Genomic DNA, 23,085 nt, shown 5'->3' with positions numbered 1-23,085 from the left:
CAAGTGACTTAATGATTACATAATGTAGTCCAATTATGCATTAACGTTTTCATCTTCATATAAAGCACCAAATCTTTAATGTCTTACATAATTTAAGGCTGTTATTAGTGCTGTGGTCAAGAATCAACAGATAAAAACAGCCCTGGAGCTACCTTTTCACAAGGTAAATTAGGACCTCATCTTTCTTTAACACTAGAATCCCTGAAGCCTACGAAAAAAACTTGTAATCCCAGCCCATATTAATTCCTTCGCACCTCTCCATCAGTGTCTTTTGTTTCGTAAATGCGTTGATCAGCACAAGCAGCAAGCAGACTGCTGTCCCATCCCCACTACTGACAAAGCTCAACTCAGGCAAAAATCTCTCCCAGCTAAGCCTTGTTTATCTCAGTGTGAGGTCCCTATTGTTGTATAGGGTAAATAATATATCATTATTTGGAATACATGCATTTCATGTGTGTTTCATGTCTACAACGATCTATGTAAATATAGGATGACAGAAAATGTGAGAAATGCAAGAAATGTTGAACACATACCTGAAACACAAACTTTTTCAAGTTTTAGTACTAACAACAAAATTTTACCATGAAGTGTATAATATGTGTCCAAATATCAAATAAATACTTTCAAAAAAGGTACATGTATAACAAAAGAAGTGCACTTTTATTCAAGAATATAACCAAAGAAAAAGAAATCGGGTTAGAGAATGACACTGACTCGACCGCTTAGGTGGCACAGCGGTAAGAACTGCTGACTCATAATAAAGAGGTTACGGGCTCGATCCTGACCACTTCCCAGAATTAACGTTTTGAGTAGTGAGCTGCTCTTATTGTTACTATTATACAATAAAAACATATATTTGATTTGAGTCTGTAACAGCCGGTGTAAATGTATGGTACTTGTAAAGGTTAGCAAGATTTTTTTTTTTTTATTTAGTTTTATTCTCTCAGTCACATTCATGCTCCCCCCGATCTGACACTGCTGTTTTCAAATAAAGACGTACAATAGCAGAGGTGAACTCAGATGAGGATGAGCAAGACGTGCCGAGCTCACCAAGGTATCGTGCAAAGTTTTGTTTGTGATTATGTTTTGTGATGGTCTTTACTTATGTTACTTATATAAAAGCCACATGTTATTTACCAGTTTACCTTGATTTATTTACTTATCTTATCTTCCTACAGCGTCAAGTCACAATTAGACTGCTGAGCTTCTGTGTTTGATGGATATGGGCATGCTGACAAAGTATATGTGTAATGCCATGAACAGTGTGGCGGCAGCTTCCACCTGCAGCTATAGACTCTTCAGTATGTAAGCAACTCTCCACGCTAGTGTTTAGATCTGGCATTGCCATGCTGACACTTCAGTACGTGAGCAATGGTAGGAGAATGCAGTTAGACTTCTTTTTTTGGGCACATGCACCATCAGATCTAAACACTAGTGTGGAGAGTCACTCACGTACTGAAAAGTCTATAGCTGCAGATGGAAACTGCAGCCGCACATTTTGTATTGCATGTATTCCAAATAACGATATATTATTTACCCTATACAACTCCAGGCACCTCACACCAAGATAAACAAGACTTGAGCTGGGAGAGCTTTTTGCCCGAGTTGACCTCCATCTGTCGGTGGTGGGAAAGCAGTCTGCTTGAGCTTGTGCTAATCAACACATTTACAAAACAAAAGACACTGATGGAGAGGTGTGAAGGAATTTAAGGTGGGCCGGGATTACAAGTTTTTTCGCTTCAGGGATTCTAGTGTTAAAACCTAATTAATTCATACTATTAGTTAAACTAACCTGAATCATATTTTTTATGATTGCCATGGTATGTGCTGTCACTATAATAATGATAAAAGTATTAAAAGTCAACATATCATAAAATAATGTCTCTGAAGCTGTACTGCCTCAGAGCGAGACCATGAAGTTTTTTTAATAAAAAGGACCAGGAGAGAAAACATAGTTGGGGAACAAGCCAGAATCAGAACCTAATGTCAAACTGATCAGTAGTCAAGTTTAAATTGCTAACCAAAAATAGAAGAACCAAAAAGAAAGGCAGAATTCTAAAGCCAGGTACTTAAATATCACCAAAAAAGCACACACTAACAAAGCAATTATCTAAAAAATTGGATGAGACATGGATTGCAGAGACAATCTTTTATCCTATTGCGTTGAAGAAGTCATGTCTCAGCAACAGAACACACGAAATGGTGGCACCACATATACAAATAAGGACTGCAATGCAGTATTAAACTATAAATGTTTAACTTTCTCAAAGTGTTTTGTAGGAAGAAATATTTTAACAAACATTGGATTCCAAAGCACTAAATATATGTACACTTTAAACAAACGGTTAAAAAGAACCCATAAATATTTAATAGAAAGCCACTGACCATAACAAAAGCATCCCGAACTGTCCAATACTTGTCTAATTCATGACATGAACAGTATGGTGGTTCTGTACTGTATATTAGCCACCAAACAGATATTCCAGTTCCTATAATTTAAAGATATCCAAGTTTAGGTCAGAAATGTGTGTTTCCTTCATGGTTATTTTATTGTATTTGTTTTTTGCTTTGTGCCCTCCCCTACTGTACATAACCTATCGTCTATGGGGAAGGAGCAAAAGCCCAGATACCAAAAACATCAATATCTCGATGATGTGTGTACATCTGTCTATGTGTCACAGTTTCTTGAGGATGGTCTAGAGCTAAAACAGCTGGGCTTAAACATACCAAACTCAAAACTTGAGCCTGTTATGAGGTGACAATGTGCTGATTAGTTTTTGAGCCAAATCATGTTAGAGAAGGAGGCACTCGAGAGGAACCCTCAAATACAGTAATTCTTAAAATAATTATGAATTCTTCTCATCAATGGCTATTGTAATGACCTATTTTATGATTAGAAAGATCAACATCAGAGTTGTAAATGAATACTGAAATGTTATAGAATAGTTTGAGTAACTTGGTTCCTTGGGCACAAAGCCCACTGACACATCAATTTTTTTTTTGATAAACTTTGATAATTCCCAAAGAGAAATTGTCTTTTCACATGACCTTTGTAGGTCAGGGTGCAGTGTCATCCATTATTGCGATGTACATTGAAAAACAATACAATCAGAAGGTAAATAGCTGAAAACCAAACATTGTTAGAAACTGTTTTATTTGCTCACAAACCCATATGATTAACAGTAAATTAAATAATTGCAAACACCATTTTGGTGAGATTGGAGAAACAGTTAAGATAGTATACCAGTATTTACACTATATTCAATTACCTTTGTAGAGAAAAGCCAAGCAAAATGACACCTTTTATTGGCTAACTAAAAAGATTACAATATGCAAGCTTTCGAGGCAACTCAGGCCCCTTCTTCAGGCAAGATGTAATCCACAACAACAAATTAGTTGTTCTTCTGTAAGAGGCATCCTGAGAAATGCTAAATATTTTGTGTTATATAATAACACCTTTTTATTTTTGCTTAGGGTGCTACCATATTCTGAAATTTGTATTGTTAAATTTCCATAGCAACCCTACCCAGAGTGGCCTAGGTGTGCATGATGTCATTGGAATGTCCATATAAAGGTCAGCACAAACACTTCCACATTATTCAAGATTAAAATTCTTCTGAGCTTTTAGAAACAATTCTTTAGTGTGTTTTTCTGGTACTTAAACTTCAACTTTTGGTTAAACGCTTTGACTCTTAGCGCATTGGGTTTGATGAAAGATATAGACTTATGGTTATATTCTTAGAGATATTGAAACTCTGTTACTGGTCCTCTTACTAAAAATATTACAATAACTAACTTTATTTTTAATGCAGAGACATCTTGGATTTTAAAAATATGCAGTAAATGAAAAATGTATTAAGTACTGCTGCTCTTGATTTGTAACTGCAATAGTGTGACATCATATTATGTCTAGATGTGGAGGCACTAATCAACTGTCAATGCAATTCAAAGAATGAACAACAAAATTAAGTGACCATGAACATGACTTTGAAGTAAGCACCAAATTTGTGAGCAAAACTACTTTGCATGGTTTCCACATACCACAGTGTCATGAATGTATCAAGAATGGGTTACTTTCCCAAAAAAACTCCAGCCTATAGTGGTATTATTATGATTCAGGTTCATGTGTCTACAACCTGTAACAAAGAAATCGGAGACTGGAAATATACTAAAATGTATGAGTTACCAAATAATTTAATTATTTGATTATACCAATGTATTGCAAAAGGATACAGAACCATACTTGGGCAGTCAAGCTCATATATTTCAATCTGAAATCTGAATTCAAACAGATACAAATGGCTCCTGTACACAAATTTAGTTTTATAAACTACAATAAGTGTGCATTACTTAAAATGTTTAAAGTGTGTATCTTTCAATAGAAATTTTAAATAGAAACTGTACAAAAGTTAGTACTTCAAATCATGTAGTGTCAAATTATTAATCTCTAAAAGAAATCAAACTGCACACTATGGGGGCACACCAGCTAATCACTGGTATTCACATTGGGCCAGTATCCCTTGTACTTGTACATGGTATCAGATTCATTAAATAACTTTCTTCAGCTATGAAATGAGTCCTCTATTTTGAACTGAGACCATCAGAAAATTAAATAGAGTCAAATTTAAAATACAACATGTGGAAGAGATAGCAGAAAGTAAATCACTATATATGGAAAGAATAGGTTTAGGTATAAATGCTAAATAAAAAAAGCCCAATAACTGTCTTACATATCACTGCAAAAATGGCCATTTCCATAGTCTACACAGAAGTTTGAACACAAGCTTGTATTCCTGTCAAAAGTGAAAGTAAAAGTTACTACACATACAATATTGTACATACTTCATCTTTAGGCAGTGCGAAAAGAAGCACTCTTAGATCACATGCTGTCGGTTAGAGTAGGGACATGAGCACTCTAGTCTAACCCTCACATGCTGCGGCAGTCTTATATAGGAACTAACAATTAACATGTGTCACACACGTGCGATTAGGAAGGACCCAAGTGGACCAAGTGGAGGTAATTACCTGCCAGGCCAGGGGGTGGCGGGGTGCACTAAACCTACCTCTGTTATCTCTGCAGGCCAAAAGTGATTTAACATCACTTCCGGTTCTGGTGCCCAGACTGATGTCACTTCTCATTCCAGCCAAATGACATCACTTCCACTTTTCGGCTTATAAAGCCGCCATCTTTTCTTAACATCACCAGTTCATCTCTGGAACTCATCAAGAAACACATCTTGAATATTTTTTTACCCTTTTGCAGCCAAGGAAAACATACGAGTGGCTGCCCCAAACCTTTTTCGTGTGTTAAGGTTACATCTTTTACACATGATGCATGATTTCAATCATTCAGTTCCTTTATCTGTGAAACACGCAAAGGCAAACAATGTCTAGTTTATATAAAGAAAGTCCTTCTAAAGTTGTTGACTACTGCAAACAAAATCTTTGAGATCCACCCTAATTCTACAACCATTCTCAAAAGATGGGGACAATACTGTGGGTTAGAACGTGGTCTTGTTGTAATTTCCTCTTCTTTATTGAAATGCACTTTACAAAGGAAAACAATCATTAAAAATCAGTAAGTAAATATATGAATGCAGACGTCATTGGCCTTGTTAAAGTTAACTTATCTAAATAGTGTGATGGAACTGAAGCCTATCCCAATCATGGTTACTATTGTCAATGAAAACTAACTAATAAGGGACTAAAAAGTCTTTCTGAAATTAAAGCTACATAATTTTGAAGCTAAGTGAAATAATATAAAAATAGGTGGAAAAGAAAATCTGTTGGTTTTGTTTTTAAATAAACCAACTGCCAATAGCTTGGTTAACACTAATGTTCCCTGTGAGGTGTTCACATGTAGAGTGTACACAAAATTATCCAATAGGGCACAAAGACAACTCAAGAACTCTCCATAGATTAAATTTTACAAAGGAGGGCAGCACAATGGCCCTACTCCTGGTAAATAGTTATTAAAACTTGATATGAAATGCTCTTTGGTTAATCCTTTAAAAACTGACAACAAAGTGATCCAATTAGTTTGTCTTTTCTGTGCACCCACCACAGACATTGTTAGTGCACAGTATAGCAGTTACTTGTTCTGAAATTAATTTTTGTTTGTGAAGCATGGCAAAGCAAAGCTCATTGACCAAATATTTCAACAAATAGCCCTAATTTGAAGCATTAATGTCTAATCTGAGTTCAAGCCATCGTATCAGAGAAGAACCCCACAGGACGGATTAGGGACATCATGAGTTTGTCAAAATTTGCAACAATTAGAATATTCTGAAAAGTCCCTCTGTTCCTATTTGCAATGACAGGTGAACAGGAACTGGTTTGAAAGAATGTATCATGTATAGCAGGAAAAGCCGCTTTCTGTAAAATGTGCAAATACAAATGCAAACTGCAGTGAAAGCAGGGGCTGTGCAGCCCCACTCATTTGTTGTTGTTTATGGTACGCTTAAACATTTCCTTATCCGTGTTGTTACTCGTTAGCTTTTGTGAAAGTGGAGAAATGTTTTACAGTGAGTGGAACCATGCTGTTTTTTTTTAATGTCTTGTTATTAATTTTGTCCTTTGTGAGAAGTAGCCTATTCTGTGTAGTTTTGATTTCTGAGTGGATCTGATACTGTTCAGTTAGGCTCAGGTAGATTAAGCAAATTTAATCATGAATAAATGGATGGATGAAGAAAATTATTTAAAACAAATGAAATAGGTACGTGGCCAAGTAGTCATTTATGCAGGTTAAAAATGTTACTGTAACGTCACGTGTAAATTTTTGTACATTCAAGTAAGAATTTCACTGTACTAACTCCATTTCATTATAATAAACATTATACACACATACATACACTATGTAATATGCAGTCTATTATGCATCTTCTTTTTAGACTGATTCCAATACAGTTTATACTTGTGATTTATCACAATTTTAAATCAAATTTCAGTAATTTTTAACATCTGTAGTACTAGGGTGTTGTACCGTATTAGCCATTATGAATGTATTGAGAAGTCAAGCAAAATGACACCTTTTACTGGCTAACTAATAAGATTACAATATGCAAGCTTTCAAGGCAACTCAGGCCCCTTCTTCAGGCAAGACATTATCAAAAAGCCTGCATATTGCAATCTTTTTAGTTAGCCAATAAAAGGTGTCATTTTGCTTGACTTCTCAATAATTATTAATGTGATATGCTATTTAAAAAGGTATGCCATTAAGCTACCCACACAGTTTTTAAATTTTCATTAATGAGCAACATTCACTACATTGGTTTAGCTTCATGAATGAATTAGATGTGCCTGAACAATTTAAAATAAATTTAGTTAGTAAACACATTAAGTGTGTGCTGTAATACTGTACAGTGGAACCTCGGTTCACAACCATAATTCGTTTCAAAACTCTGGTCGTAAACCGATTTGGTCGTGAACCGAAGCAATTTCCCCAATAGGATTGTATGTAAATACAATTAATCCATTCCAGACCATATGAACTGTACGTAAATATATTTTTTTTTTTTAAGTTGTTAAGCACAAGTATAGTTAATTAAACCATAGAATGCACAGCGTAATAGTAAACTAAATGTAAAAACATTGAATAACACTGAAAAAACCTTTAACAACAGAGAAAACTAACACTGCAATAGTTCGCGCTATAGCGCTACCAACCGCTGGCTAAAAACACTTTTTTTTTTTAATGAGTTTTAAGCACAGGGAAAAAAATGAACATTTGAAAAAATCCATAATTTAATAAACCACCAAGAAAAGTAACATTGCAACAATGCATGCTAAGAACCGATCGCTGTAAACAGAAGTGAAAACAAAATCAAGCCCAGTGCATTCTTTAACTGCCTTCCTACCTTATGCGTCCAGCTCTCTCTCTCGCGCTGCCTCTGTGTGTGTGTGTGTCTCTCTCTCGTGTGTGTGTGTGTCTCGCTCTTGCTCGCTGCACAGGAAATGCACAGGGAGAGACTGAACATGTACAAACCGAAAGGGAAAATGGCTTGTTTGTATACCGAGTGTGTGGTTGTGAACCGAGGCAAGTTTGGCAAAGTTTTTGGTCGTAAACCGATTTGTACGTGTACCGAGACGTTCTTGAACCGAGGTTCCACATACAAATTTCAAGTTACATATGAATAGGGTAATTATGTTATATAATAGTAAGTAGTGCAGAAAATTGAAACTGAAAATTATGTTAAACTCAATTCTTGGATGGAATATTAATTGTTGACTGTCCCTCCTTTTTTAGTTGATAACTATGCACGAAAAATGGCTATGTAGTCTCATGAGTTTGACAGATGTCACCTGCCTAGAACATATTTTTGAATATGTACAAACAGCAAAGAATTGATCATAAATGAGAAGATCCTGTCATGTATATGACAGTGACAGTAACAAGAGCAAGTGTGTAATCAATGACACAGCTGCTAAGTGTGCAGAACTCTTAAAGTGCATTCATAAATAAGTCTATACAGGCACTGGGTACCATACATGCTATAAATTACGTAAAAAAATACAACACACACAAACCGAATACACTAAAATAGAAACCTGGGGGGTATTTTTCGTACGTGGATTACTCGTTTAGCTGGATGTAATTGTTGATGATTTGGCCTGATCCTGGATCTGTCGGTTTTTCGAAACTCTTGCTGGATGTGTTGTCATAGCAACACATCCTAATCCTCAAACCTGCTCGGAGCAGGTTTGTTCTATGTAAACAAGGATTAGCTCACACACTTAATCAGTGTCCGTGCATGGAATTCGGTCAGTCATGGCTTTGCCGTTTATGAATGAGCGACCAATTGATATCAGTGCGCAAATTATAAGAAGAGAATTTCATATAGGGAGGGTTTTGCGCAATCGGCAAGATCCTTTATTGCTCCTGGAGGAAATTCTTTTCGAAAGATACCGCTTTAGCCAGGGGGGAATATTGTACCTCAAAGATTTATTAGCACCTTATATTTGAAGTCAAACTCGGTGAAGTCGGGCTCTCACAACCACACAGACAGTATGCATTGCTTTGAGGTTTTTTGCAAGCGGCACTTTTTTATATACTGTAGGCGATGCAGAACATTTATCTAAAAGTGCAGTTTGCCAGGAAATTCGTAAAGTCTGTTTGGCTCTGAAATATTTCCTTCGGGTTTTCATAGTGTTTCCTGGACACCTGCGTGTGCAGACAAAAGAGGCGTTTCATGCCATTGCAGGTTGGTAATACACAGGCAAAAACTCCCACAGTTCCATAAAGAATCTCACAATCAGCCTAACATTCTCATTACCCAAGATTTCCAAATGTGATTGGGGCATATGGGACTGATCAGAGTGGAGTATGATCAAACATTATTTGGAAAATGTACCTCTCCTCCTGATGAATAATCAGACACAGTGTGTCTTCATCAAGTATTTGACCTTCATCAATATCTCGTAGGTCAGACACAAGTTCTAGGGATATGACATTCCCTGCAACTGACCCAACAAAAAAAGGGGGCCATATGGAACATACCTGTGGCACACATGGAGGGCACACATATGCAATGACCATCCTTTACCTGAAATGAAGTGACCACTGCATCCTGCCACCGGTTCTGGGTAAGAGCTTCCCCCTGGAATGCCCTCAGAAACAGGGCGATGGGCATTTTGCTGGTTAGCCAGCTCTTCTGCAGGGGTTAGGTCTGGACCTCGTGGACCTCCACATGTTTTTTTGCTTGTCTACCTTCTTATTAGCTTTAAAAATTAGTGTTTTATAGATTATATATGATTATTTATGTCAACAATTCTTTAAATAGTTATATATACCAATATTTACCAGTTTGAAGTATATTCTTGTACTTCACTTTAACCTGTTCCCATGTTCTCCTTGTGCTCACGTTTGATCTGGAATTATGACATATTAAATAATAATTAATCTGACACATAGGAAATGAAACGCTGCATTCAGTAAGTACAATGCACACTACTTAGCGTTTAATTTGTCGGCCACTTTTTGCCAGCGGTTTTTTCTGGTTTGGGCTGCTATTGCAGTGTTACCCCTTGTGCATATTAAATCTTGAAATTCTTCATGTCCTTCGAATAAAAAGGTCCTGCTCCACTTGTGTGGAAAAAAAATGCGCCTGTTCTTTCGTCATTTTGTTACAGCCTATCAAAGATTTGCTGATCATTTTTTCTAGACTCCATATATATGGGCTTTTCAATCAGCGCGGGCGCACGCATTCATCTCAGATGATTAGATCCAGCTAGACTAATCTACTACATGGCTGCGTTTGAAAAACCAACTTATCCCGGATGAGTTTCACTGGCATTAACTCATCCAAGATGAGGCATCTGATCTCGGATGATTTAAGCGACGTATGGAAAATACCCCCCTGCTCTCTGGTTACTTCTGTTGATTTAATACAAAAAGGAAGAATGTGTGCTAGTAAAGCTACTTGTTAAATGAGTAATGTCTACCAGGTTGTGTGAATGATATGCCTTCTTAAGGTACTGTGAATTATAGTACTTGATCCAAAGTTTAAAATGCCCAGTAGTGTCAAAGTAAACACCCTGCTCCTACAAGAAATTAACAATGCGAGTCCCACATATTTTATTAAATATATGGAAGATAACTCTCTGTATAGATGACTAAAGAGAAAAGAGCCTCATTGAGTCCATTATAGGCATATCCACAGATTTCTATAATTGTTTAGCTATATACATATAGTTGTGATGATGCGGGTTTGCTCCACGCTCCCATCTTGCTTTTGGGAGCCCTTGAACCCAACGCCGTTGGTAATGTCACTGATGAGCTTGGCAGTGAGGCATAACAATGAAGCAAGGGGATGGTGTAAAAATGGCAAGTGCTTTTATTAAAACCAACAATCAAAACAGTGTCCAAACAAAGTGCAGTGCCTCAAATATCCATAAATAAATAATCCATAAAACAAGTAAAAAGTGGAGGTTAAAAAAAAAACAATAAATAAATCCTTTAAAACGAGGTTAAAAACAACAGCTGGAGTTACCTTTCATTTTTCCTTTCTCAACTAGCCACCTCACAGTTCAATATATCATGGGGACATGGAACAGCTGTGGCGATCAGCAGCTCCCGGGAACATATACGGATGCGGATGACTCCTCACCTGTGCACTTAAGTGAGAATCGCCCGCATCACGAATTCCCCGAGAACCGCTCAATCACGCCCCCTCGCTAAGCCGTGAGTGCTGCGATTATTTATTTTAAAAACTGGCCCTTTTGACATGAGCTGTAGACCCACTGTACCACAATAGTGTACATTTCTTAGTCTGCATCAGATATTCATTTTATAAACTTGAACTGGAACAATTTTCTCAAAATAAAAACGAATTAAGTTGCCAGAAATAAAAAATAAAATAGAAATGATGAGAAGTTCTTAATTCTAAACTGAAATTAAAAATGAAATATGCAAAAATAGCACTTAAAAATAAAAAGTAATTTTAAAAAACAGAACTAAAATAACCTTGGTCCCAATGTGCATTCTGCAAAACTCTCAAAATTTCAAGAGAGACAATTTGTAGTGTTGACTTCATGCCATGAGAAAATAAGTCACAGCAATGGATTCATATTAGCAAGCTACAGCATGTATTTATGTCAGTAGTTTTTAATTGAGTCAATACATTTTCTTTTAAAGGATACTATCTTCCATATAAAATTTATTATTATAAACATTATCTGTCCTTTGAATGTTCTGGATTTGTTTGATGCAGATTATCCATTAGCTTACTAAAGGTCTCATTTCAGCCTTCCTATTGCATCTCGTTTGTTTATTCTTCAATCTCACCGAAAACACTGAACCAGTTTTCACAAAATTTTGCAGGTAGGTTGTCATTAGTTCAACTTAAAATAGAGGCTAAATGGCATTTCAAGAACATTATTATGTGTGTGTGTGTTTTTGCAATTAGGGCAACCCAAAAACTGCATGCACAATAAATGTGCACCAAGTTAAAATCCAGGATACATGGCAATTTAAAATGTTTATCAGGAAGTGTGGTTGTAATGGAGGAGGGAAAAGTTCAGGAAATTTTGTATGGATATTACTGATGATACAACTTAAAATGAGGAACCAACACATAAATCATGCATTACCAAAATGTGGCTATGGCTACGTACAATTTAAATATAGGCTTCATGGAGTTTCAAGATTTTCATTCAGGAGTCATAATATGATGGCCAACACCACAAAAAACAGACATTGCTTCTAAACAGCTAAGTGGATGTTCATCAAGTTTTGCATGTATTTAACATGCTTCTTTTATTTACGAATACCATGCAGCTCAACGTACTAAAGCATTAACATCCTGCCACACCTTTAAAACAAAAACTCAAGAAAAGCCTAACATTATTGCCAATTTTATCCAAGTGCACTAAAAGTCCAAAAATAAACATAAGTTCAGTGATCTACCCATCAGCACAACAGATAAAATCTAATTAAAGTATAGAATGCATATACAGCTTTTATTTCAACAGTATGGGAGCAACTGAGATTGCAGTTTGTGCAGTAATTCCAGCTGATTAAATGAAAAGTTAGTCCTGTTAAAGGCTGAATTCTTATCGAGTATTAATGGAACAATGGAGAGAGAAAACCTCTAATCGAGTGTTGTTAACTTCTTCTTTTGGCTGATCCTGTTAGGGGTTGCCACAGCAGATCATCTTCTTCCATATCTTTTCTGTCCTCTGCATCTTGCTCTGTTACACCCATCACCTGCATGTCCTCTCTCACCACATCCATAAACCTTCGCTTAGGCCTTCCTCTTTCCTCTTCCCTGGCAGCTCTATCCTTAGCATTCTTCTCCCAATATACCCAGCATCTCTCCTCTGCACATGCCCAAACCAACGCAATCTTGCCTTTCTGACTTTGTCTCCCAACCGTCCAACCTGAGCTGACCCTCTAATGTACTCAGTTCTAATCCTATCCATCCTTGTCACACCCAATGCAAATCTTAGCATCTTTAACTCCACTACCTCCAGCTCCGTCTCCTGCTTTCTGGTCAGTGCCACTGTCTCCAACCCATATAACATAGCTGGTCTCACTACCATCCTGTAGACCTTCCCTTTCACTCTTGTTGATATCCATCTGTCACAAATCACTCCTGACACTCTTCTCCACTGATTCCACCCTGCCTGCACTCTCTTTTTCACCTCTCTTCGCAATCCCCATTACTCTGTACTGTTGAACCCAAGTATTTAAACTCATCCACCTTCACCAACTCTACTCCCTGCATGCTCACCGTTCCACTGACCTCCCTCTCATTTACACACATGTATTCTGTCTTGTTCCTACTGACCTTCATTCCTCTCTTCTCTAGAGCAAATATGAAGGGGCTCAGAGCCGATCCCTGATGTAATCCCACCTCCAACTTGAATGCATCCATCACTCCTACCACAGACCTCACCACTGTCACACCTCCCTCATACATATTCTGTACAACTCTTACGCACTTCTCTGCCACTCCCGACTTCCTCATGCAATACCACAGCTCCTCTCGAGGCACCCTGTCATATACTTTCTCCACGTCCACAAAGACGCAATGCAACTCCTTCTGGCCTTCTCTAAACTTCTCCATCAACATCCTCAGAGCAAACATTGCATCTATGGTGCTCTTTCTTGGCATGAAACCATACTGCTGCCCACTAATCATCACCTCACTTCTTAACTTCCACTACTCTTTCCCATAACTTCATGCTGTGGCTCATCAATTTTATCCCCCTGTAGTTACTGCAGTCCTGCACATCCCCCTTATTCTTAAATATCTGCACCAGTACACTTCTTCCCCACTCCTCAGACATCCTCTCACTTTCCAAGATTCCATTAAACAATCTGGTTAAAAACACCACTGCCATCTCTCCTAAACACCTCCATGCTTCCATAGGTATGTCACCTGGACCAACAGCCTTTCCATTTTTCATTCTCTTCATAGCTGTCCTTACTTCCTCCTTGCTAATCCATTGCACTTCCTGATTCACTATCTCCACATCATCCAACCTCTTCTCTCTCTCTCGTTCTCTTCATTCATCAGCCTCTCAAAGTACTCTTTCCATCTGCTCAACACACTCTCCTTGCTTGTGAGTGCATTTCCATCTTTATCCTTTATCACCCTAACCTGCTGCACAACTTTCCCATCTCAGTCCCTCTGTTTAGCCAATCAGTACAGGTCCTTTTCTCCCTTCTTAGTGTCCAACCTCTCATGCAACTCATCATACGCCTTTTCTTTAGCCTTCACCAACTCTTTCTTCACCTTGTGCCTTATCTCCTTGTACTCTTGTCTACTTTCTGCATCTGACTATCCCACTTCTTCTTTGCCATCCTCTTCCACTGTATACTCTCCTGTATTTCCTCATTCCACCACCAGGTTTCCTTTTCCTCCTTCCTCTTTCCAGATGCCACACCAAGCACCCTTCTTGTTGTCACCCTTACTACATCTGCTGTAGTTTCCCAGCTGCCTGGTAACTCTTCACTGCCACCCAGTGTCTGTCTCACCTCCTCTCTAAACTCAACCTTGCAGTCTTCCTTTTTCAACTTCCACCATTTGATCCTTGGCTCTGCCCTCACTCTCTTCTTTCTCACCCATTGCACACCCAACTTGCGGTGCATATGCACTAACAACATTCATCATCACACCTCCAGTTTTCATCTTCATAATCATTACTCTGCCTGACACTCTTTTCACCTCCGAAACACTGTAGATATACTGTTCCTTCAGAATAACTCCTACCCCATTTCTCCTCCCATCCCCACCATGATAGAACAATTTGGATCCACCTCCAATCCACCTGGCCTTACTCCCCTTCCATTTAGTCTCTTGCACGCACAATATATCAACCTTCCTTCTCTCCATCATATCTGCTAACTCTCTCCCCTTACCAGTCATACTGCCAACATTCAAAGTTCCTACCCTCAGTTCCACCCTCTTTACTTTCCTCCTCTCCTCCTGTCTCCGAAACACACTGGTTTGTGCATCCCCTGTGGCTGGGTTGAGTGTTATTAACTAACATTTAATAAAATATTTCCTGAATGAACAAATGTAAACATAACTTTCACAAAAGTAAATTTCAAGTACCATGACAATATGAACTGTCCACATGGAAGCCATGTACTCTGTATGCTGTTTATTTTTTTTTATGCAAGTGTGTTTCTTTTGTTGGTTGAAGTGACATTTGAGTAAGAATTTCACTGTACTACGTGTGTGCACATGACAATAATCCTGAACTTCATTTGCATAGTATTGATGAAGCACCAATAATTTTTCAATGACTAATAAAAAATGCCAAAATTTAGTATGTGTACCTATTAAGATGAAACTCATTTTGAAAACCCTTCTTGTCTATAAAATTCCTCCACTTCTTGTTAAACGGGAGAGAATTCACTTGTCAAAACAAAATCCAGGTCTCAATTTACATGTTTTTAATAAATGTGTTAATGTTAATATATGGTAATTCTTTAGTAATTCAACAAGGGTTAGCAGGAATATTTTACTTCCTATTCATATTTTTGTTATTGAAATTCAAGCATCATTCCTTTTTAATGTAAGTGCTCACTTACATCAGTACTCAGTGTTAGCCTCCTCTGTTCGGTATTGACTGAGTGCCAGTACTCTTTCAGGGTTGCTTGTACATTTTCCTGCTGCCAGCTGCTGCACTCTGCCTTTTTAATTTGCTTTAAGAGTGCCAAATTGATTTATCTATTTACATACTGTTATTTATTCACTCTTTATATCCTCTTATTATTCTAAGAAATATCATAAATAATTTAAAGCAAATAAAGCTCTTCAACAGACATTTGCCATGAAGGAATTATTTGTTGCTCTGAGGATACTCAGCCTCTTGATATCTTTTCAGCTCCTTCTAGAGACCCACTTTATTGGGATGACCAGTGTGAACATCTGATTCGCAATCTGCCGCCTAGCCTTCTAGAAGAGTATGGAGAAGAGTATGTTCAGGAGACCAAGCACCTTTTCCAAGAATTTGCCAAACAGGCAAGTGAAGATTTCAGCCCTGTTATCAATAGGATTGTGGAAGCTCTGTTGTCCAGCAAGCCAAACAGTAGGTACTATGCAGGACGAGGTATCGGGCTCATGTATTTCATTAACGATTACTTGCCATCAGAGGTCAGTGACCGGTACCTTCAAAAGATCTTCCTGAAAAAGAAGATTTTGCCCAGAGCTTTAAAAAATTCAAAACCACCTTCATGAATAGTAAAAAAAAATAATGTGATGTATGTGCAGGATCAAGTCTCTGTTAAATTTAGAGTTAATGCAAGTGCATTTCTGCAGGGGTCAATATACACCAAAATCTGCAATACAAACCTCACAAAAATCTGAGGAGTCAATCAGGTGAAATTCACTCAATCGACAATCAACTGTTATCCACCATTCTGATTTCCTTTACACAAAACAATTTCTTTTGCTATATCTGAAGTCCTTCTTAGAATGGTCTGTAATGAACTAATGCCATCAGAAATGTAATTCAAAGAGGGCTTTCACACATTTCCTGGGTACGCTGGTCTGTAAAACGTAAGCTTCCATTTCTGAAAAAATAGTCCATTGCTTGTTCAATCATCATTTTTCTGAACATATATCAACTTCAGAACACAACTAATACAGTTGAACTGGATTATGATACTATAACAACTTTCATTTTTCTTTGCTTTAAATGAAAAGTATCACCTTTTATTTATGCCAGTTTACTTTAGCAGAATCAGTGCAACCTGTGAATTCTGTAATTTTGTACTGTAACTCATATCCTTTTACTTGTTATTATTAAAACTGATTTTTACGACAATGCCTGTTGCTGTTATTTTTCAAAACATGCTACTTACCTGGTAACCACATTCAAATAACAGATTTATTTCTCAGTCAGTGACTTATAATAAACTGAAACAATCCTTTTTAATTTAATTTTTCACCCTGTTGTTCTGCTAAAGGTAATGGTAATAAGTGGCAATAGGATAGCGAGCTCCTGACCCCAACTACAATTTAGAATTTCTTCAACCTGTCTCCAACCTATGGTGACATGCTTGTCCCCAGGAAGCATTCTCAAATTTACATCACAACAAAATGACTTGATTCCAATCATTTCAAAGCATCAGAGGATCTGCTCCAAGCAGTCTCCCTGAAAAATCAAGATGACCATCCAGTCACAGAAAGTAAAATCTATAACCCTATGGAGAACTTTCATTTATGCCACTAGTGCCCAGTATCACATTCTTCTGGTCATTACCCAGTATTCATGACTACAGCCAGGAATATGGGTATAAACTAAATAAGGTTGTTCTGAGAATTAACTTATTGCTTTACAACAACCATCTAGTACAAAACCTCCACAACTGCAACCAATGCCTCAGTCATTAGGTCAGTTTCACAATCTTCTACATCCTCACTTTTTACCAAGACCCCAAGGATCTTAGCTTTCCTAGCTGGAGGAGTTTATTTCCTTCTTACCTGCTGATAAAAAGATGCTCTTTTACTATGATCATAATTCTGGCACTGTGGAAGGACTTGGAGCTGTATATCTTCAGGGGGCTGATCATCCTGGTATGGTTACTCTTGTCGAAATGATCAAAGGGTAAGTGCAAGATTGACTTGAATTGCTTGATTGTCCTTGTACATAGTAATAATATTCCCATAAAATGACAAAAATAGCAGAATAAAATATACAATATGAAAAAATAAGTACAGATGTACGTATACATATAGCGTAAAGTGCTCCACTGGGAGCACTTATTGGACTGATAGTGCGTTTATAGCTCTTGGGAGGAAACTCAATCTCTGAGCCTCAAGGTCTGTGCATGAAAGCGGAGAAGTTCAAATAGACTATGGCATGGGTCAATTTATGCAGATGCTAGTGGCATTCCCAAGGCAGCATGTGCTATAAATGTCCTCCAGAGCTGGAAGCTGCACTCTGACAATCCTCTGCAGTCTTGACACAATCTGCTGTAGAACTTTCGGATCAGCAGGGGTGCAGCTGAAATACCACACACAAATACAATGGGTTAAAATACACTCTGTGGTGCAGCGGTAGTAGGCCAGCAGTAATTGTTGAGGAAGGCTGGCTTTTTTCAACATTTTTAAGAAAAACAGCCTTTACTGTGCCTTCTTCAGCAGTACCATGCATGGTGTTATCTGTCCATAAAAGGTCCCTGGTTATGTAAAGCCCCAGGAACCTGAAGCTTGATATACACCCTGTCTCCACTGATGAAAATTGGAGCATGAGCATGATCCTCATCATTTGATCTTTTGAAATCGATGACGAGCTCCTTGGTCTTCATTGTGTTAATGGATAGGCTGCTCACTGAACAACCAGATTTTTCACCTCCGCTGTCTAGGCTGGTTTGTCATTGGAAATGTGCTCAATCACTGTTGTGTCATCAGTGTTGTGCAAATTTTATGATGGTACTGGAGGTATACGCAGGTATGCAATCGTTGAGTGAAGAGGGAGTAGAGGATGGTGCTCAGTACACAGCCTTGCAGTGGGCCTGTGTTCAGGGTTATGGAGGCCCAGTCAAACCACCTGATGGTGTTCCAGCAGAAAGCAGAGGATCTAATTACAAAGTGGTATGCTGAGGCCCAAATGGTACAGTTTATCGATGACCTTGGAGGGGAAAACAATATTAAAGGTAGAGCTATAGTCTACAAATAGCATCCTCACATATGTGCCCTGTCTCTCCTAGATGAGTCAAGGCTATGTGCTGGGCTAGAGAGATGGCATCCTCTGTAGATCTATTAGCCTACGAGTCCAGGGAAATGAGGAGGTTGGCTTTAATGCAAGAAAGAACCAGTCTTTCAAAGCACTTCATTATTATCAGTGTCACAACAATTGGACAATAATCATTCATATTACTGATGTTGGTTTCCTTCGGCGCTAACATAATAATGGCTGACTTAAGGCATGCAGGGACCATTTCTAATGTCAAGGAGAGATTAAAGATATTTGTGAATACCTCATCAAGTTGCTTAGCATAGTTTCTATGCAACCATCCTGAAACTCTGTCTGTTCCCACAGCTTTACATAGATTGACCCTCTGGAGCATGGGCCATACATCATACATGCTCAGTCTGAAGATCAAAACTTCCAAAGTTGAATGACGTTGCTAGATTGAAAGCGAACAAAAAATGAGTTAAGATCATTAGCCAATGTGACATCACTGAAAGGAGAGACAGGGCTGCCTTTGTGGTCAGAAATAGCTGTAAGGACGGGTTTATACGTCAAGCGATGCAACACATGTGCCTGCGGAAGCTACTGCTGTACAAGCGCTGTACTGTTTATACTTGCATGCATACTTTGGGTAAAGGTGGAAAATTCCACCAGGTGGCAGTGCGAGATATCATCATGGCGGGAAAACATTAGGCTTCAACGTGTTGCGAATTGTCTGAAATATCTATTATATTCCTAGGACACCTTATCATAGTATTTTCTGAAAAGGATGGAGGTTTAATTAGGGATGCACCGATACCACTTTTTTGGAAAACGAGTACGAGTACTTGCATTTCAGTACTCGCCGATACCGAGTACTTGCCGATACCGAGTACTTAATAAAAACATGATTTAAATTTACAGGTAACAGCTTTAGTCATATAATTTAACAAAAAAAACAAGGGACTAGTTTGGAATTAAGAACATTTATTTAAAATGAAAAGCATGTTGTATGCAACATATTACAGAATAAATAATTATAAAAAAAAATTTAAACAGTGACAGTGCAACTCAAGTATTTTTTTCAGTTTGTTGTAAACTCTGCCGCTTTGGACAACACAAGGGGCATTAATAAACATCTTTGCTATTTAGTGCACAATATTTGAATAAACTAACAACATCCACCAACATAGAACTGTGGCAGTCAGTGCAACTGAGGTAGGTATTAACATCAAGTCTAAGACGACTCACTTAATGGAGCCTATTTAGAAAAAGTGAGTGGCAGGTTTTTTTTTATTTTCCGCCCCACTGCTATAGCATCAGCTATGCTCCTCTGTGCTAATAAGCCCTCGTGAACAGCCAGTTGGAGCGTGTGCGCGACACACGGCAGACTTGGGAGCCCTGCATCATTCATGGCTTTAATCATGTTTTTGGCATTGTCACGAAGCACAACATGTACTGATGTTTTAGGTATACCCCATGTCTGGAGCATTTCCTCAAACACATGCGCTATAGCCTGGCTAGTGTGCGAGCCGCGGAATTGTTTCGCATGTAATATGGCTCGTTGCGGCGTGAAACTCTCGTCTATCCACTGGGAGGTTAGGCTAATTAGCGACACGGGGCTAACACTGCTTGTCCAAATATCCGTGGTGACACTAAACGCAGAGGAGGCTTGCAGTAGGCTGTGGATATGTTTTTTCACGGAGTCGTGTAGTTTAGGCAGCTCCGTGTCAGTCATGTAGCGGCGGCTTGGGACATCATATCTGGGCTCCAGAACATGGAGGAGACGCAGGAATCCCACATTTTCTACCTCCGAGAGTGGCTGGTCACTCAATGCAATGTACTCGATAATTGCCTGTGTTATTTTCACAGCACGTGGATTGTCTCTGGACATTTTCTCTCGTCTTGCAAGAGTTTGCTGCAGCGTGGGTTGTGTTGGTTTAGAAGCGTGGGTAAACTCTTTGTACTTGTTGTCGTGTTGGGATTTTAGGTGCATGATTAAATTACTTGTGTTAAATGCGCTACCTTTTGAGCCTCCTCTGGACAATTTCGCTGAGCACAATTTGCAGTCCGCCTTTGTTTTGTCGTCTTCATTCACTTTGAAATAGTTCCACACGGCTGACATGTCTCGCCTCGCCTTCTCCCCGCTCTGAGCTGCAGCCGGGGCCTGGGGGCGGGCACTCAGCGCCTGTGATTGACCCCTTACACGCCACTCAAACATAGACATTTCTCAGACCGTGGTATCGGTCCCTGGTATCGGGGGACTTTTAACGAGTACGAGTACTTTAGAAAATGTGGTATCGAGGGCGATACCAGATACCCGTTTCGGTATCGGTGCATCCCTAGGTTTAATGATTACATTTATCAATCCAGGGATGCCTGCCTAATTCAAGCTTGCATCAGACGAGAGGCAGAAACAATGGGGGCATGATGGGGCATCAGCTCATCACAAAGTGAATACAAGCAGACACATACACTAGCATCATTTTAGCATCAACAAATCCCCAAACCTGAATGTCTTTGGAAGGAAACCGGAGCACACTATGGAAACCCACCAGGAAAACATGCCAACTCCAGGCAGGGTACACCAAGGGATGTGACTCTCTGCGAGGCAGCAGTGCTACCGCTCCACCACCATGCCACCCTCACATGTGTAATTATTAACAGTATTCATTATTTAAATGAAATTAACGATTTATCTATAAAATGTAATATACATACTTTAATGCATTTCATCATAAAAGTGATATCAAGTATAAATCTAAGGAGCTGGAATATCATAAATTAAATGTGTTCTGTGTGGCAATTGCTGCTTGCCGCTACAGTCAGTGCAGGAGGAAGCCCCAGAAGCACGTTGCGCTTAACAACTGGGTCGGTTTTAAGACAATGTTTACAATGTTCTACTTTAATGACAAAATAAACTATGAGATTAAATTGGAAATTTCGAGATTATAGACGAAATTTCCACTTTAATCACAAAACAGACCATTTCACCATGTCCCTAATTTTTTTTGTCTGTGGCTTAAAAATGCACAGAAGATGGTGAGACCTTTAAAATGTATAACGTCATTACAATGGGGGAATATGTAACGCTTGAAAAGCACCAAGAATACATTTGTATGTCAGCATTTTGCTTCACCACATCGAACCATTCATTAAACATTGAAGTACTCAAATTGAAAATTGATCCTGTAGGATCTGCAAAGCAGCTTTCTGTCACATGTAGATAGTAAACAGAGACTCTGACGTCACGTTCCAACTTAAACACACTGCACCCCCTGATTTTTTGCTGGTACTGCAACTTGTGCATGTTAATTTCTGAGCATATGCTCAGAGGACACATCAAATGAATGCTGGGGACATGTGGCAGCCATGATGTGGGCGCATACACGTTCTGAGCATGAAGTATAAACTGACCTTAATGCTTTTCCACACGCCCCTGGTATCTATGCCATAAAACTGACCTTCCACACATTTCCTGTCTGTGTGTTTGGCCTTTTTTACACCTATTTTTAGGACTGACCTGGCAAAACTGTAGACTATGGAATCTCCAGATTTAAATGCCTGGTTACGTGCTTTTAAAATGCTCAACTGTATCAGAAATTGTCACCAACAATAATTACGTATATCTATCAGCAATATATTACAACACTGATGTTTATAGTCCAGAAATATTTTTTATTCTGGTGGCTTATTATCCATTTCCAATAGTACACATTTTAATGCATTTTATAACATACTATTCTAAACATATGTTTAGATAATAAAATAATAAAAATTAAATATTTATATAATGCTCAAAAATGTGAATGTAGGCAAACAAACACAACAGTGAATAACACTAAATCAGTGAAATACAGTATATACTGTAACATGCAGTACCATAGATGACTAGGGAATCACACTAACTCAATGAAATAAGAGACTACATGAAACACAGCACAGTATATTCTGTAATATGCAGTAGCACAGAAGACAAGTATTCGTCGGCAAGAAATTTTAAATAGTGTATCTGGTCTTATTAAGTGATATGTGAGCATTTTTTTATGTAAAAAATTAAACTGCAAAATCTCCTTACCTTTAATGTTCGTATTCATTATGCCTGCATTGTAGGTGTATGGTAATACAACACCCAGGGCCGGATTTTCCTATAGGCTAACTAGGCTTCAGCCTAGGGCCTCAAGATCAATAGGGGCCTACATTCAAATTGTTAGCAAAATTTTATTATCTCTCATGTAATTTACAAACTTAAAAATGGAAGGTGAAAGGGCCTCATAAGTGGAATAGCCTAGGGCCTCTTTTCATATAAATCCGGCCCTGACAACACCTACAATTTATATTTCAGCTTACGCTGACAGCTTTAGTTATGATTAAATAACAGATAACCATTACAAAGCATACAGTAATGTAGAATTAAGAAGAAGTGCACTACATGTGCAGTCAAGTCCTCTTCCA

General features: G+C 38.3%; 1 protein-coding gene across 2 annotated transcripts in view; it reads left to right on the top strand.

Moving 5' to 3' along the window:
- hsd11b2 (hydroxysteroid (11-beta) dehydrogenase 2) overlaps positions 1-16,781 on the top strand; it is a 133,302-nt gene extending 116,521 nt beyond the window's left edge. For both annotated transcript variants that reach the window (XM_028809343.2, XM_051931691.1), the window contains exon 5: positions 15,838-16,781. In XM_028809343.2, coding sequence (XP_028665176.1) covers positions 15,838-16,190 — 353 coding nt within the window. In that variant the 3' untranslated portion in view covers positions 16,191-16,781. The remainder of the gene's footprint in view (positions 1-15,837) is intronic.
- Positions 16,782-23,085: the final 6,304 nt, after the last annotated feature.

The sequence above is a fragment of the Erpetoichthys calabaricus genome, chromosome 9, assembly GCF_900747795.2.
Source record: "Erpetoichthys calabaricus chromosome 9, fErpCal1.3, whole genome shotgun sequence".
Lineage (NCBI taxonomy): Eukaryota > Metazoa > Chordata > Cladistia > Polypteriformes > Polypteridae > Erpetoichthys > Erpetoichthys calabaricus.
This window is presented reverse-complemented; position numbering and strand designations above follow the sequence as displayed.